Source organism: Pogoniulus pusillus, chromosome 2 (genome assembly GCF_015220805.1).
Source record: "Pogoniulus pusillus isolate bPogPus1 chromosome 2, bPogPus1.pri, whole genome shotgun sequence".
Lineage (NCBI taxonomy): Eukaryota > Metazoa > Chordata > Aves > Piciformes > Lybiidae > Pogoniulus > Pogoniulus pusillus.
Window position 1 is genome coordinate 7,322,618 of NC_087265.1, and position 14,883 is coordinate 7,337,500.

At 50.7% G+C, this 14,883-nt stretch overlaps 1 protein-coding gene across 2 annotated transcripts in view; it reads left to right on the top strand.

The window, feature by feature from the left end:
* GPD2 (glycerol-3-phosphate dehydrogenase 2) overlaps positions 1-14,883 on the top strand; it is an 80,542-nt gene that overhangs the window by 65,418 nt on the left and 241 nt on the right. Inside the window, exon 17 of one of the 2 annotated variants that reach the window (XR_010304998.1) lies at positions 5,146-6,445. Coding sequence is in view for 1 of the 2 variants with exons in the window: in XM_064155212.1 (XP_064011282.1) it covers positions 5,146-5,271 (126 nt within the window). In the remaining variant the exon portion in view is untranslated. Of the gene's footprint in view, positions 1-5,145; positions 6,577-14,883 lie in introns of those variants that run through there. The other variant, XM_064155212.1, reaches the window with a different exon arrangement.

A 14,883-nucleotide genomic window follows, 5' to 3' on the forward strand; every position in this document is an offset into this window, starting at 1 on the left:
AGGGGGAAAAAAAATCACCATCCAAACCATACTGGGCAGGGGGCAGGCTTGAGAGAAGAATCAACAGCTCTGGGAGCTGGCTGCTGAATTCAGAGAGAAGAGGGGAGTACAGCTGCTGCTCTGGCTGCTGGAAAGGTCTTCTGCATGTGAAAATGTGTCATTGAGGAGAGGGGAAGCCATCATCTGCTGTGAAGGCTCTGCTAAACTGTCACCTCAGAATCCCAGCATGGTGGGGTTGGAAGGGACCTCTGGAGATTATCCAGTACTACCTCCCTGCTAAAGCAGGGGCAACTACAGCAGCTTGCCCAGCATCACAATGTCCAGCTGGGGTTGGAAGCTCTCCAGAGAAGGAGAACTCCACAGGCTCTCTAGGCAGCCTGCTCCAAGCCTCCAGCATCCAAGTTTCTTATCTTCAGATGGAACCTCCTGGCTTCCAGTTCGTGCCTGTTGCCTCTTGTCCTGTCCCTGGGCACCACTGACAAGTCTGGTCCACTTCCTTTTGCCCCCACAGGTCCTTTATCTCTTGCTGAGCACTCTCTGGGGCTGCTCTCCTCCAGGCTCAACAGCCCCAGGGCTCTCTCAATCTTTCTTCCTCACAGAGATGCTCCAGGCCCCTCAACGTCTTTGCAGGACTCTCTCCAATAGTTCCCTGTCTCTCCTGAGCTCTTGAATTAGGTTAGTTTGGCCACGTTGTGGTTAAGAAGCTGAAGCAAACACGAATTATCTCGTCTGTGGATTTTGTGCTGGCTCCCTGGGGTTTTTGCTTTCCTGTGCTGAGCAGCCTTGTTAGCACTTGGCTGCCCTGCCTCATGATGCCTGCAAAGCACAAAGGCCAAGTCAGAGTTTTTGTAGATTCATAGAATCATAGAATGGTTTGGATTGTTAGAAGGGACCTCAAAGGTCGGTAAGGACAGGTGCAGAGTCCTGCATCTGGAGATGAACACCACCAGGCACCAGTACAGACCAGGGCTCGTCCTGCTGGGAAACAGCTCCATGGAGAAAAACCTTGGAATCCCCTAGACAGCAAGTTATCCGTGGGACAGCAATGTGCCCTTGTGGCCAAGAGGGCAAATGGCATCCAGGGGTGCATCAAAAAGAGTGTGGCCAGCAGGTCTAGAGAGGTTTTCCTCCAGTGAGGCCACATCTGGAATATTGTGTCCAGTTCTGGGCTCTCCAGTTCAAGAGGGGTGGGGATAGACTAGAGAGTGTCCAACAGAAGCTACAGGGATGCTAAAGGGACTGGAACATCTGTCTGATGAGGACAGGCTGAGAGACCTGGGGCTGTTCAGTCTGGAGAAGGCTGAGAGGGGATCTTATTACTATCTATAAATACCTCAGGGGTGGGTGTCTAAGAGAAAGGGGACAGACTCTTTTCAGTGGTACTCAGTAATAGGACAAGAGACAACAGGTACAAGCTGCAACCCAGGAGGTTCCACCTCAACAGGAGGAGAAACTTCTATGGTGTGAGGGTGCTGGAGCAGGCTGCCCAGAGAGATTGTGGAGTCTCCTTCTCTGTAGACTTTTGAGACCCATCTGGATGCATTCCTGTATGACCTGCCCTAGGTAACCATGCTGTGGCAGTGGGTTTGGACTCTCTGATCTCCAGAGGACACTTCCAACCCCTACCATTCCATGATTCTACGACTCCCCTCCTGATTGCTCAGTCAGCTTCAGCAGGGCTGGTCCCACATTTGCAGAAGTCCTGCTGCAGATATCACTGATGATTTTCCTATGCAGGGGAAGAAGTCTGAAGGATTCTTAGTTCTCAGGTGGGAGAAAGAAATCCAGAGCAGCCTTTGAGGAGCTGCCTGCTCTAATTTCGAGTCTAATGCTGACTTTATCCTTGGGATCAGCAAGAATTAACTAAAACCTTATCACCAGTGTGTGCTCGTTAAGAGAGAGCCCAGCCCAGCTTCAAGGACTTAAAAGCAAATTAGTTTTTAAAAGTCTGTAAAGGAATTTGGATTTGGAAGAATGGTGGAAGTCAAGTGCAGTGTCTCTTCAAAGGAGGAGGAGTGGATGGAAAGGGCATGGTCTGGGGTCAGGGGTAGAGCAGAAGTGGTAGTGGTGGTGGTTGTGGGATGCTCAGGTTGGGTGTTAGGGGGAATTTCTTCACAGAGAGGGTTGTCAGGCCCTGGAGCAAGCTGCCCAGGATGGTGGTGGAATCACTGTCTCTAGAGGTGTTTAAAAGTCGTGGAAGTGGTGCTGAGGGATGTGGTGTGGTGGTAGCAGCTGAGCAACAATGGTGGGATTGTAAGCTGTAGGTCAGGGCCTTGGCCTTGATGATCTCAAAGGTCTCTTCCAACCTCAGCAGTGCTTTGAATCTGTGCTGGTTAAACCATGGCATAGGTGATCTCAAGGGTCTCTTCCAACCTCAACAGTTCCATCACAGAATTGCTTGGGTTGGAAAAGCCCTTTAAGATCATCCAGCCCAACCCTGCTCTAACTCTACCAAAAATGCTACTAAACCATGTCCCTCAGTACCTCTCTGAAACACATCCAGGGATAGAGATTCAACCACCTCCCTGAGCAAACTGTGCCAGTCTTTGAGAACCCTCTCAGTGAAGAAATTTCTTCTGATGTCCAAACTAAACCTCCCCTGCTGCAACTTGAGGCTGTTTCCTCTTGTCCTGTTGCCTGATACTAGGGAGAGGGCACCACCACCCACCTCACTCCAACCTCATTTCCTATGATTCAGATAGGAAAAGTACTGAAATAATTTAAAAGGCAGTCAGGAAATAGTTGGGTTCTTCTGCTCAGATGTCATTGAAAACTCCTACTGTTGAGGGTTGCCTGCACTGCTACTTCCAGATGGTTTAAATTTGGTCCTTCTGCTCTTCCTGTCACACATGTCTTACCCAAACCTCAGCTGATTCATAGATCCATCAATTCCTAGAATGGGTTGGATTGGAAGAGACCTTCAAGTTCATCTAGTTTCAACCCCCCTGCCATGGCCAGGGACACCTTCCACCAGGCCAAGTTGCTCAGGGTGCTGCACTTTGGCTACAACAACCCCATGCAGAGATACAGGCTGGGGTCGGAGTGGCTGGAGAGCAGCCAGACAGAGAGGGATCTGGGGGTGCTGATTGATACCTGCCTGAACATGAGCCAGCAGTGTGCCCAGGTGGCCAAGAGAGCCAGTGGCATCCTGGCCTGCATCAGGAATGGTGTGGTCAGCAGGAGCAGGGAGGTCATTCTGCCCCTGTACTCTGCACTGGTTAGACCTCACCTTGAGTACTGTGTTCAGTTCTGGGCCCCCCAGTTTAGGAGGGACATTGAGATGCTTGAGCATGTCCAGAGAAGGGCGACGAGGCTGGGGAGAGGCCTTGAGCACAGCCCTACGAGGAGAGGCTGAGGGAGCTGGGATTGGTTAGCCTGGAGAAGAGGAGGCTCAGGGGAGACCTTATTGCTGTCTACAACTACCTGAGGGGTGGTTGTGGCCAGGAGGAGGTTGCTGTCTTCTCTCAGGTGGCCAGCACCAGAACAAGAGGACACAGCCTCAGGCTGCGCCAGGGGAGATTTAGGCTGGAGGTGAGGAGAAAGTTCTTCCCTGAGAGAGTCATTGGGCACTGGAATGGGCTGCCCGGGGAGGTGGTGGAGTCGCCATCCCTGGGGCTGTTCAAGGCAGGATTGGATGTGGCACTTGGTGCCATGGTCTGGCCTTGAGCTCTGTGGTAAAGGGTTGGACTTGATGATCTGTGAGGTCTCTTCCAACCCTGATGATACTGTGATACTGTGATACCTTCAGGGAGAGGCCATCCACCATTTCCCTAGGCAAACTGTTCCAGTATCTCACCACCCTCAGTGATCTTCCTGGAAAGTGGAAATGTGCTTTGAGACCATCCAGCAGTTGTGCTTCATATATGGAAAAAACAGTGCTGTTAGTCATAAGATTTTGGTCCAGAGAGCCACCAGCAGGCATTGACAGGGACATTTTAGAATGGAACTATGTTGGTGCCCCCCACTGGATACAAACTGGAACACAGGAAACTCTACATCAACTTGAGGGCACCTTCTCAATGCTCAGCAAGAGCTAAATGGTGGGGAGCAGGAGAATGGGGCCAGACTGAGCACTGCTGACAGCCAGGGGCAGTGGGCACAAACTGGAACCCAGGAGGTCCCATCTGAAGATGAGGAGAAACTTGTTTGTTGTGAGGAGGCTCAGGGGTGACCTCATTGCTGTCTACAACTACCTGAAGGGAAGTTGTAGCCAGGTGGGGTTGGGCTCTTCTGCCAGGCAAGCAGCAACAGAACAAGGGGACACAGTCTCAAGCTGTGCCAGGGGAGGTGTAGGCTGGATGTTAGGAGGAAGTTGTTGGCAGAGAGAGAGACTGGCATTGGAATGGGCTGCCCAGGGAGGTGGTGGAGTCACCGTCCCTGGAGGTGTTGAAGCAAAGCCTGGATGAGGCACTTAGTGCCATGGTCTGGTTGATTGGCCAGGGCTGGGTGCTAGGTTGGACTGGATGGTCTTGGAGGTCTCTTCCAACCCGGTTGATTCTATGAGGGTGCTGGAGCTGGCTGCCCAGGGAGGTTGTGGAGTGTCCTTCTCTGAATCACAGAATCAGCCAGGTTGGAAAAGACCTTTGAGGTCAAGTCCAACGCATTACCTAACACCTTCCAATTAACTAAACCATGGCACTAAGTGCCTCATCCAGCCTCCTTCTAAACACCTCCAGGGATGGTGAGTCCACCAACTCCCTGGGCAGCCAATGCCAACGCCAATCACTCTTTCTGTGAAGAACTTCTTCCTAACATCCATCCTAGACCTGCCCTGGCAGTTTGAGGCTGTGCCCTCTTGTTCTGTCCCTGGGTGCCTGGCAGAAGAGACCAATCCCCTCTGGAGACTGTTGAGGTCCACCTGGATAGATTCCTATGTAACCTACCCTAGGTGCCCCTGTTTTGGCAGGGAGGTTGGACTGGATGATCTCCAGAGTTCCTTTCCAACCCCTCCCATTCCATGATTCTGTGCTTGGTGGCCCAGGGCAGGACATCCAGCGCAGAGGAGCTGATAGCACCAGGCTGTGCCACTCTGCTGGTGTCCTGTGCCCCATGAGTCAGTCAGGTGTAGAACTGGCATGGGTGGCAGTTACCCTGCTGTCCCTCTGTCAGGTTGCTGAGCCCTCCCTGTCCCTCTTGCCTCCCCAGCTGATGAGTGCCATCCAGAAGGGACACGTCTCGGGCAGCCGTCTGGCTGTGCTGATGAAGACGGCGGAGGAGAACCTCCGGCAGCGGGCGGTCATCCCGGTGGACCGCAGTGGTGGGGGACTGTGAAGTTCAACCACCTCCACACCTGCTGTGAAGTTCAACCCCCCACCAGGTCAGCTGTGAGTCCAGCCACCACCATGTCTGCTCACAGCCACAAACATTCCACTTCTCCTGACTCTCCTGGCTTGTCCCAGATAAGTGGTGTCCATCCGTCGGCATGGCTCCCGTGACGGCATGCTGGGTGCCTTTTGTTCTCCTTGTCAGTGGTTTTCTGTGCAGCTCTTACTGCTCCAGCATGTGGCCTTTTGGATTGGGTGCTCTCTAGACACTGGGGTCAGCTAACAAGAGTTTGGGGGCACAGCCCAGAAGGACTTGGGGGCACACACAAGGACCACGCTGCCTTCTTCGTCAGCTGTTCTATCACCCTTAACAAATGCGATGCTCAGAAGTGAGTCCTGCCTTGAGGTGTCTTCTGGTTTTGCCAAGCTCTGTTTAGTGTTTCAGAGCTGCTGGTTTGTCCCCTTCAATGAAGAGAAGGAAAGTTGACTTGCAGGGTTGGAGGTGGCATCAGGACAGGAACAAACCTGATGTCTCCCGAGGCAGTGATTGCAGATCGGAGTTGTCCTCAGCCTTCCAGAGGTGATTTTTGGGTTTGCTCTGTTGACTGCTCTCTTATTTTTGTGGCACCAAATTCAGCAGCAGCATGAAGCTGGAAGAGGACAGGACATCTTGATTTATCACTTCAGCTAATTAACCAAGAGCCAGAGGAAAGCTGCTTCTACTCCTAGATGAATCAAGCCAAGCTTCCTTTACTAAACAGCATTGGCTAGTGGTGGGGGTTTATGCTGTCCAACTCCACCCTGCTTCCAGCTGGGAGATGTGGGATGTGGGCAGGTTTTGATGGCAGAAAGCCTTAATTTAGTTCAAAATGCTCAGCCAGGCAAGGAAAACATGAAGGATGTTTTCTCCATTCCACTCTCTTTCCCAGAAGGGCTCTTTTTCAGCAGATCAGTGAAAAAAAGAATGATGAGGACTTTAGGACCACTCACTTGAGATATTCTCAACAGCATTGTGCCATCTTTGCCATCCTGCTGCAGTTTGGAGATCACCAGGAAGGATTCTACCCAGAAATATGCACCTTGAGAAGGATCTGGTGATGACTTTGTTGGTCTGTTCAGTAGAAATCCCAATTTATAACCCAAAAGAAGCTTCAGTTCCAAGGAGCCACATTTTCCACCTGGTAAAACCTGGTTTAACTGGTGCCAGTTTGTACCTGGGTAAAACCTGCTTTATTTCAACTGGTGCCAGTTTCTACCTGGTTTATTTTCACTGGTGCCAGTTTGTACCTGAGTAAAACCTGGTTCATTTTAACTGGTGCCAGTTTATGTCTGGATGAAATCAGCTCCTGTGCCAGGCTTGTGGCTTTGCAGTTCTTGTGCCAGGGTTGTGGCTCTGCAGCTCCTGTGCCAGGGTTGTGGCTTTGCAGCTCTTGTGCCAGTCTTGTGGCTTTGCAGTTCTTGTGCCAGGGTTGTGGCTCTGCAGCCCCTGTGCTAGAATTGTGGCTTTGCAGCTCCTGTGCCAGGCTTGTGGCTGTGCAGCTCCTGTGCCAGGCTTGTGGCTTTGTGCTCCTGTGCCAAGGTAGTGGCTTGGCAGGTCCTGTGCCAGGCTTGTGGCTCTGCAGCTCCTGTGCTAGAATTGTGGCTCTGCAGCTCCTGTGCCAAGGTTGTGGCTCTGCAGCTCCTGTGCCAGGCTTGTGGCTCTGCAGCTCCTGTGCTAGAATTGTGGCTCTGCAGCTCCTGTGCCAAGGTTGTGGCTCTGCAGCTCCTGTGCCAGGCTTGTGGCTCTGCAGCTCCTGTGCTAGAATTGTGGCTCTGCAGCTCTCGTGCCAGGCTTGTGGCTTGCAGCTCCTACGCACCTTTGGCAACATGGTGAGGGAGTTTAGGAACATAAAGGTTTGGTTGCCCTGCTCCTGTAAAACGTTTCTCTTTGAGAGGTGTTCCAATGGATCCAGGTAGAGCACAGGATGTGGGACACAGCCTGGTGTCCCCAGACCCCTCTTCAGACAAGAGCACCATCGCAGATGTCATCGTTTCCACGCTGCAAAGCTGAAGGTGAATGCAGAGCACACAGAGAGCAGGGGAAGGAGGGAAGGATTCTGCAGTTAATTCCAAATATAGGGAAATTACAAAAATCTAAAAGCAGTGAGGCCTTTCCCAGGCCAGGGAAAGGAAAATATTTACAGGATTGAACACTCTTGCTATGGTTTAAAGAGAATTTCTCCTCCACTTCTCTCCAAAACGCAGTGTGTGAGAATTGCTGCTCCAAGTTTCCCTGGAAAGTCAGGGTTTGCTGCTGCGTTTTGTTTTTTCTTCTCCTTCTTTTCCCTTCCCCTACCCCTCTTTTTTTTTTCTTTTCATTTTGCCCTCCCTTCCCCTTTCTTTCCTTCCTTTCCCCTCCCTCCCTCCCTCCCTTCCTTCCTTCCTTCCTTCCTTCCTTCCTTCCTTCCTTCCTTCCTTCCTTCCTTCCTTCCTTCCTTCCTTCCTTCCTTCCTTCCTTCCTTCCTTCCTTCCTTCCTTCCTTCCTTCCTTCCTTCCTTCCTTCCTTCCTTTCCTTCCTTCCTTCCTTCCTTCCTTCCTTCCTTCCTTCCTTCCTTCCTTCCTTCCTTCCTTCCTTCCTTCCTTCCTTCCCCCATTCTTTCCATCCCCCTTCCCCCCTCTTTCCTTCCCCCCTCTTTCCTTCCCCCCTCTTTCCTTCCCCCCTCTTTCCTTCCCCCCTCTTTCCTTCCTTCCTTCCTTCCTTCCTTCCTTCCTTCCTTCCTTCCTTCCTTCCTTCCTTCCTTCCTTCCTTCCTTCCTTCCTTCCTTCCTTCCTTCCTTCCTTCCTTTTTTGCTTTCCTGCCTTCCCCCTTTCTTTCTTACCTTCCTCCCTTCTTTGCCTTCTCCCCTTCCTTCCCCCTTTCTTTCCATCTTTTCCTTTCTTTATCCTTTTCCCCTTTCCCTTCTCTCCCCCCCATCCCCGCAGCATTCAGAGTGTGGCTCTGGGCTCTCCCTGGCTCCGCGCACGCATCCTCCGCTGCAGGTTCGCTTTGCATCCGAGGCGCTTCCCTGTCGTGCTGCTCCGCTCCGCTCTGCTCTGCGTGGCACAGGCAGATGCCGCAGGAGCACCTTGTGTGACCAGAGGAGCTCGCCGGTCCTCGCTTGCAGCAGCTGAATCTCCAGGCAGGGATAAAGCCACAAGGATTTCATTTGTCCCCCGCGGGCTGTCTCCGCCGCCGGTGCCGCGGCTGCTGTTCCTGGGAATGTTCTGTAGGAAGAGTTGTTCGCTGTCACTGCCTGGCTTTGTTCTGATCCCAGGTGGGCAAACAGCACGGCCTGGGCTTGTCTTCTTTCCTCTTTTTCAGGTGGGAGTGGGCTTGCTGGTGGCTTTGGGAGGGGTGGGGGGTGGGGATCGGCGGGGTGTGTTGTGTCTGAAATAAACTCTGTGTCTCCACACTGCCCTTTAGCACTTGGGCAGTTCGGTTCTGGCCTGAGCTGTTCAGTGCCCTGCTGGAGGCTGGGTTTGTCAGTTGGGGTGGGGTTTTTTTTGGACTTGTCCGGGTGTTTTACTGCTGTTATTTATTACTTTTGATATGCAGAAGGAGCCGCATGCATTTAGAGAGCAATAAGAGGATGTTATTTCATGTGCCTTGTTTTTAACCGAGTCCAAAGCCAACGCATGAGCCAATAAAGCTGATGAAAAAAGGGTTCCCTTCCCTGGTACTTTGTTACAGCAGCTACAGGGAGAATAAAACCAACTTGGGTCAACCCTGGAAAAATTCATTTCCAAAGGAACAGCACCTGAGTGGGTGCTTAGTAGCGAGCATCACCTCGTTTTGTCCCTGCTTCCCCTGTTGGAGCATTTTGACTTCTAAACTTACAAAATAAGGAGCAAAAAAATCAACCAGTTCCATCCCTGTTGGAGCATTTTCCCTTCTAAAATAGAAAGTGAGCAGCAAGCATCACCCAATTCCCTCCATGCTTTCCCTCTTTGAGTATTTTTACTTCTAAGTTACAAAGTGAGGAGCAGCCATCACCCAATTTGATCCAAACATCACCCAATTCCCTCCATGCTTTCCCTCCTTGAGCATTTTGACTTCTAAATTACAAAGTGAGGAGCAGCCATCACTCAATTTGATCCAAACATCACCAAATCCCCTCCATGCTTTCCCTCTTTGAGCATTTTCACTCCTGAAGTACGAAGTGAGGAGCAAAAATCATCTGAACTTATCTGTGCTTTCTCTGGGCATTTCCCCTTCTAAAATAGAAAGTGAGCAGCAAGCATCACCCAATTCCCTCCATGCTTTCCCTCTCTGAGTATTTTCACCCCTAGAGCACAAAGTGAGGAGCAAAAGGCCCCTCATTTTATCTGTGCTTTCCCTGCTTGAGCATTTTGACTTCTAAACTACAAAATAAGAAGCAAATACCACCTAATTCCATCCATGTTTGAGCATTTTCCCTTCTGAAATAGGAAGTGAGGAGCAAACATCACCCAATTCCATCCATGCTTTTCCTCTTTGAGCATTTTTACTTGTAGACTACAAACTGAGCAGCAAAAATCACCTCATTTTATCCATGCTCTTCCTCTTTGAGCATTTTTACTTACAAACTACAAACTGAGCAGCAAAAATCACCTCATTTTATCCATGCTCTTCCTCTTTGAGCATTTTTACTTACAAACTACAAACTGAGCAGCAAAAATCACCTCATTTTATCCATGCTCTTCCTCTTTGAGCATTTTTACTCCTGAACTACGAAGTGAGGAGCAAAAATCACCTCACTGTATCCATTCTTTTCCCTGTTGGAGCATTTCCCCTTCAAAAATAGAAAGTGAGGAGCAAACATCACCCAAATTCACTCCTGTTTGAGCACTTTCACTTCAAAATTACAAAGTGAGGAGCAAACATCACCCTGTTTCACCCATGCTTTCCCTCTTGGAGCATGCCCAGTCTCACCCGTGCTTTCCCTCTGGGAGCATTCCCAGTCTCACCCATGCTTTCCCTCTTGGAGCATTCCCAGTCTCACCCGTGCTTTCCCCCTGGGAGCATTCCCAGTCTCACCCGTGCTTTCCCTCTGGGAGCATTCCCAGTCTCACCCGTGCTTTCCCTCTGGGAGCATTTCTCCCTCTAAACTACCAAATGAGGAGTGATGAAGCCAGCACTTAGCATTCCTGGGCCATCCACCAGCTCTCAGGGCAAGGGATCAGCGCTGCCATCTCCTCCTGGAATTACAACCTGGGCCTTAGTGGGGGGGGAGGGTGGGGAGGTGGGGGTGGGTTGGTGTTTGGAGGGCGGGGAGATGCCAACCTCCAGGTGTCCCTTTTGCACCCTGATGAGTTTTATCCCAACTAAAATCAATAGGGATGAGGGGAAGAGGTTTCCTAATCCGTTTTGATCATTTCCCCAGGTCAGGATGGCCCAGGCTTGGCAGCCCTTGTTGATGAATGTTCTGACAGCAGAGCCCCTGATATATTTTCATCCTCGGTAAATCAGTAAAGCTGCTCTCAGCTTTAACACAATTTTTATCATCTCCATATTATTTTATAGGGTTTAATTTACACTTGGAATAGGGAGATTCCACAACTGCTGCCTACAAGGGTTGTGTGCAGCTGGAGTAACTCACTTCCACGTATCCCCCTGCCCTAGAAAGACCCAGGACTGGTCCACTCCAGAGGATGTATTTGCCAAGATCATGAATTTGGTCTATAACATGTCAGAAAATCTTTCCTACAATCCTTTCCCTTTCCCTTTCCCTTTCCTTTCCTTTCCTTTCCTTTCCTTTCCTTTCCTTTCCTTTCCTTTCCTTTCCTTTCCTTTCCTTTCCTTTCCTTTCCTCTCCTTTCCTCTCCTTTCCTCTCCTTTCCTCTCCTTTCCTCTCCTTTCCTCTCCTTTCCTCTCCTTTCCTCTCCTTTCCTCTCCTTTCCTCTCCTTTCCTCTCCTTTCCTCTCCTTTCCTCTCCTTTCCTCTCCTTTCCTCTCCTTTCCTCTCCTTTCCTCTCCTTTCCTCTCCTTTCCTCTCCTTTCCTCTCCTTCCTTTTTTCTTTTCTTTCTTTCTTTCTTTCTTTCTTTCTTTCTTTCTTTCTTTCTTTCTTTCTTTCTTTCTTTCTTTCTTTCTTTCTTTCTTTCTTTCTTTCTTTCTTTCTTTCCTTCCTTCCTTCCTTCCTTCCTTCCTTCCTTCCTTCCTTCCTTCCTTCCTTCCTTCCTTCCTTCCTTCCTTCCTTCCTCTTTCCTTTCCCCCTTCCTTCCTTCCTTCCTTCCTTCCTTCCTTCCTTCCTTCCTTCCTTCCTTCCTTCCTTCCTTCCTTCCTTCCTTCCTTCCTTCCTTCCTTCCTTCCTTCCTTCCTTCCTTCCTTCCTCCCTTCCTCTCTTTCTTTTCTTTCCTTTATTTCCTTTCTTTCCTAAATACTTTCCAGCACTACCTCCGGGGTGGGGGGATGAGGATGGGTCACAATCTGAGGCTCCGCTTGCTGGCAGAAGCAAAGGAGTTTCTCCAGGGCTGAGTTGTTTTTGCTTCGCTCCATTTCTCCCCTGGAACGCTCAACAATTCAGATTTATTGGAAGCTGCTGTTGGCCTGTGCTCTGCAGCCTGCTTTGGAAACACGAGCGGGAATATCATAGCAGCATTAATATTTCAGCCCTGCTGCCCTGCTTGGGTGTTTCCCTCTGTCAGATAGGAACTGATTGCATCTGCCACCGACAGAGACCTGTCTGCGGCGCGGACCGCTCCTCGCTGCTCGCTCAGTGCCGCTTCTCCTCGCTGCAGAAATAAAGCAGGGCTCGCAGCCTTGGAGGTGTGTTCAGCCTCGAGATCCTCATCCTCCTTGCCCCTCACCCCGGGTTTTGCCTTCCTGTAGCCTTGCACACAGCCTCCCCCCCGGGCTGGCTGGGGCGGGGGGTGGCCGGGCTGCTGCTCGCAATCGATGCCTCTTCCCTGGCTGGAAAGGTGCTGCTGGAGCAGGCGTGCGCTGGGATCTTCTCCCCTCTCCTGGCTTTGCAAATAAAGGCAGAGAGTCAACCGTGCTCCTCTGAGGCAGCCTCCAGCTTGCTTGCTTGCTTTCCCCCCCACCATCCTGTGCAAGGGCTGTACCCTGAGATTATCCCGTTGGATACGAGCAGGGAGGCTGTTCGCTGGGAAAATGTGGGAAGTTTTAGCTGCATGCCACTAAACTTGGTCCTCAGCTCACACCAGCAGCCGCCAACGCCGCTTTGTCTGCCTCCTCTCAAGCACTGCAGCCCGACACTGCTCGGTGCAGCTCAAAACTTCCCGGTTTGGGAGGTTTGGGAATTGAGGCTGTTGGAATTTGGGGGGTTTTTTGGGAGCTACACCACACCGGTGCTGTGGGAGCAGGGCAGAGCCAGGTGGGTATTGCGAGTTCTCCTTCACTAGTTCTCCTCCACTAGTTCTTTCTCCCCCACTAGTTCTCCTCTGCTAGTTCTCTTCTGCTAGTTTTTCTCTACTAGTTCTCCACTAATTCTTTCCCCTCTGCTAGTTCTGCTGCACTAGTTCTCCTCCACTAGTTCTTCCTCCTCTAGTTCTCCACTAATTCTTTCTCCTCTGCTAGTTCTCCTCCACTAGTTTGTTCTCCTCCACTAGTTCTTTCTCCCCCACTAGCTCTCCTCTGCTAGTTTTTCCCTACTAGTTCTCCACTAATTCTTTCCCCTCTGCTAGTTCTGCTGCACTAGTTCTCCTCCACTAGTTCTTTCTCCTCCACTAGTTCTCCCCCATTAGTTTTCCCCCACTAGTTCTCCTCCATTAGTTCTTTCTCCTCCTGTACTTCTCCACCAATTCTTTCTCTTCTACCAATTCTTTCTCTTTTACCAATTCTTTCTCTTACCAATTCTTTCTCTTCTACCAATTCTTTCTCTATTACCAATTCTTTCTCTTTTACCAGTTCTTTCTCTTACCAATTCTTTCTCTTCTACCAATTCTTTCTCTTTTACCAGTTCCTTCTCTTACCAATTCTTTCTCTTCTACCAATTCTTTCTCTTCTACCAGTTCCTTCTCCTACCAATTCTTTCTCTTCTACCAATTCTTTCTCTTCTACCAATTCTTTCTCTTCTACCAGTTCTCTGTCTTCCACCAATTCTTTCTTTTCCACTAACTCTCCTCCACTAATTTGTTCTCCTCTACTAGTTTCCCCCCACTACTTTTCCCCCACCAGTTGTCCTCCACCAGTTCCCCTCCCCGGGCGTTATTTCACCCCACCAGGCAAGCTTGCTTCTGTCTCGCCCAGACCCCGAGCTCTGTTTGCCCAGCTGCTGTCAGCAGAACTGGGGCTGCTGAGCAGCAGCGAGGGGCGGTGGGAGCCCCCGCCAAGGTCCCTGACAAAGGCAGCCCTCTCCGCCAGCCCCCTCCCCACAGCAAACAGCCCTCCCCAGCCCCTCCTTTCCTCCCACCCCCTCCCTCCAAATTGTTGCTGAGTTTCAGCCAAGCACCCGGATTCATTCCTTCCTCCCCACAATTAACTGATTTGCAAGTCATCTTCATGCGAGCGGAGTTGTTCCTGTCCAAGTCAAGAAGCTGTAAATCTTGGATCCATCCACCTGACACCGAAAGATATTTCATTTTTGCCCATGAATCATTCCTCATCCTTATTGCAGAAAAATGGCAAAATTATGGTGTTCTGTGTTTTCATAAATTACTGCTTCTCTCCCCCCCATCCCCTTCACCACGCACACACACACGACTCGGTCCGTAATGTGCTCGGGAGAAATGCGAGCGGAGCTGGGTAAACAGGGCTTGTTTCTCACCACGCCAGCTGAAATCCTGCCTGAAATTGTTCCTAGAAGTAGAAAACTAACTCGAGAATCCAAGAACCTTCAGGGGAATCGAAGAACTATTATTGCTGCCGAAGTTGTTTTGACTTGTTAAGTGACGAGGCAGTTTGTTTGCTCCTGTGCTGCGGAGAAGAGCAAGCAGGCAGCACAAATCCTTCCTTCCTTTCCCTCTTTTCTCTCTCTTCTCTCTCTCTGTTTCCCCCTCTCTCTCTCCTCTCTTTTCTCTCCTCTCTCTTCTCTCTCTCTGTTTTCCCCCCTCTCTCTCCTCTCTTTTCTCTCCTCTCTTTTCTCTCCTCTCTTTTCTCTCCTCTCTTTTCTCTCCTCTTTTCTCTCCTCTCTTTTCTCTCCTCTCTTTTCTCTCCTCTCTTTTCTCTCCTCTCTTTTCTCTCCTCTCTTTTCTCTCCTCTCTTTTCTCTCCTCTCTTTTCTCTCCTCTCTTTTCTCTCCTCTCTTTTCTCTCCTCTCCTCTCCTCTCCTCTCCTCTCCTCTCCTCTCCTCTCCTCTCCTCTCCTCTCCTCTCCTCTCCTCTCCTCTCCTCTCCTCTCCTCTCCTCTCCTCTCCTCTCCTCTCCTCTCCTCTCCTCTCCTCTCCTCTCCTCTCCTCTCCTCTCCTCTCCTCTCCTCTCCTCTCCTCTCCTCTCCTCTCCTCTCCTCTCCTCTCCTCTCCTCTCCTCTCCTCTCCTCTCCTCTCCTCTCCTCTCCTCTCCTCTCCTCTCCTCTCCTCTCCTCTCCTCTCCTCTCCTCTCCTCTCCTCTCCTCTCCTCTCCTCTCCTCTCCTCCTTCTCCCTCTCTTCCTCTCTCCCCTTCTCCCCTTCTCTCCCTCTCCTCTTCTCCCTCCCTCTCTCCCCCTCTCCCCTTCTTCATTTCTCCC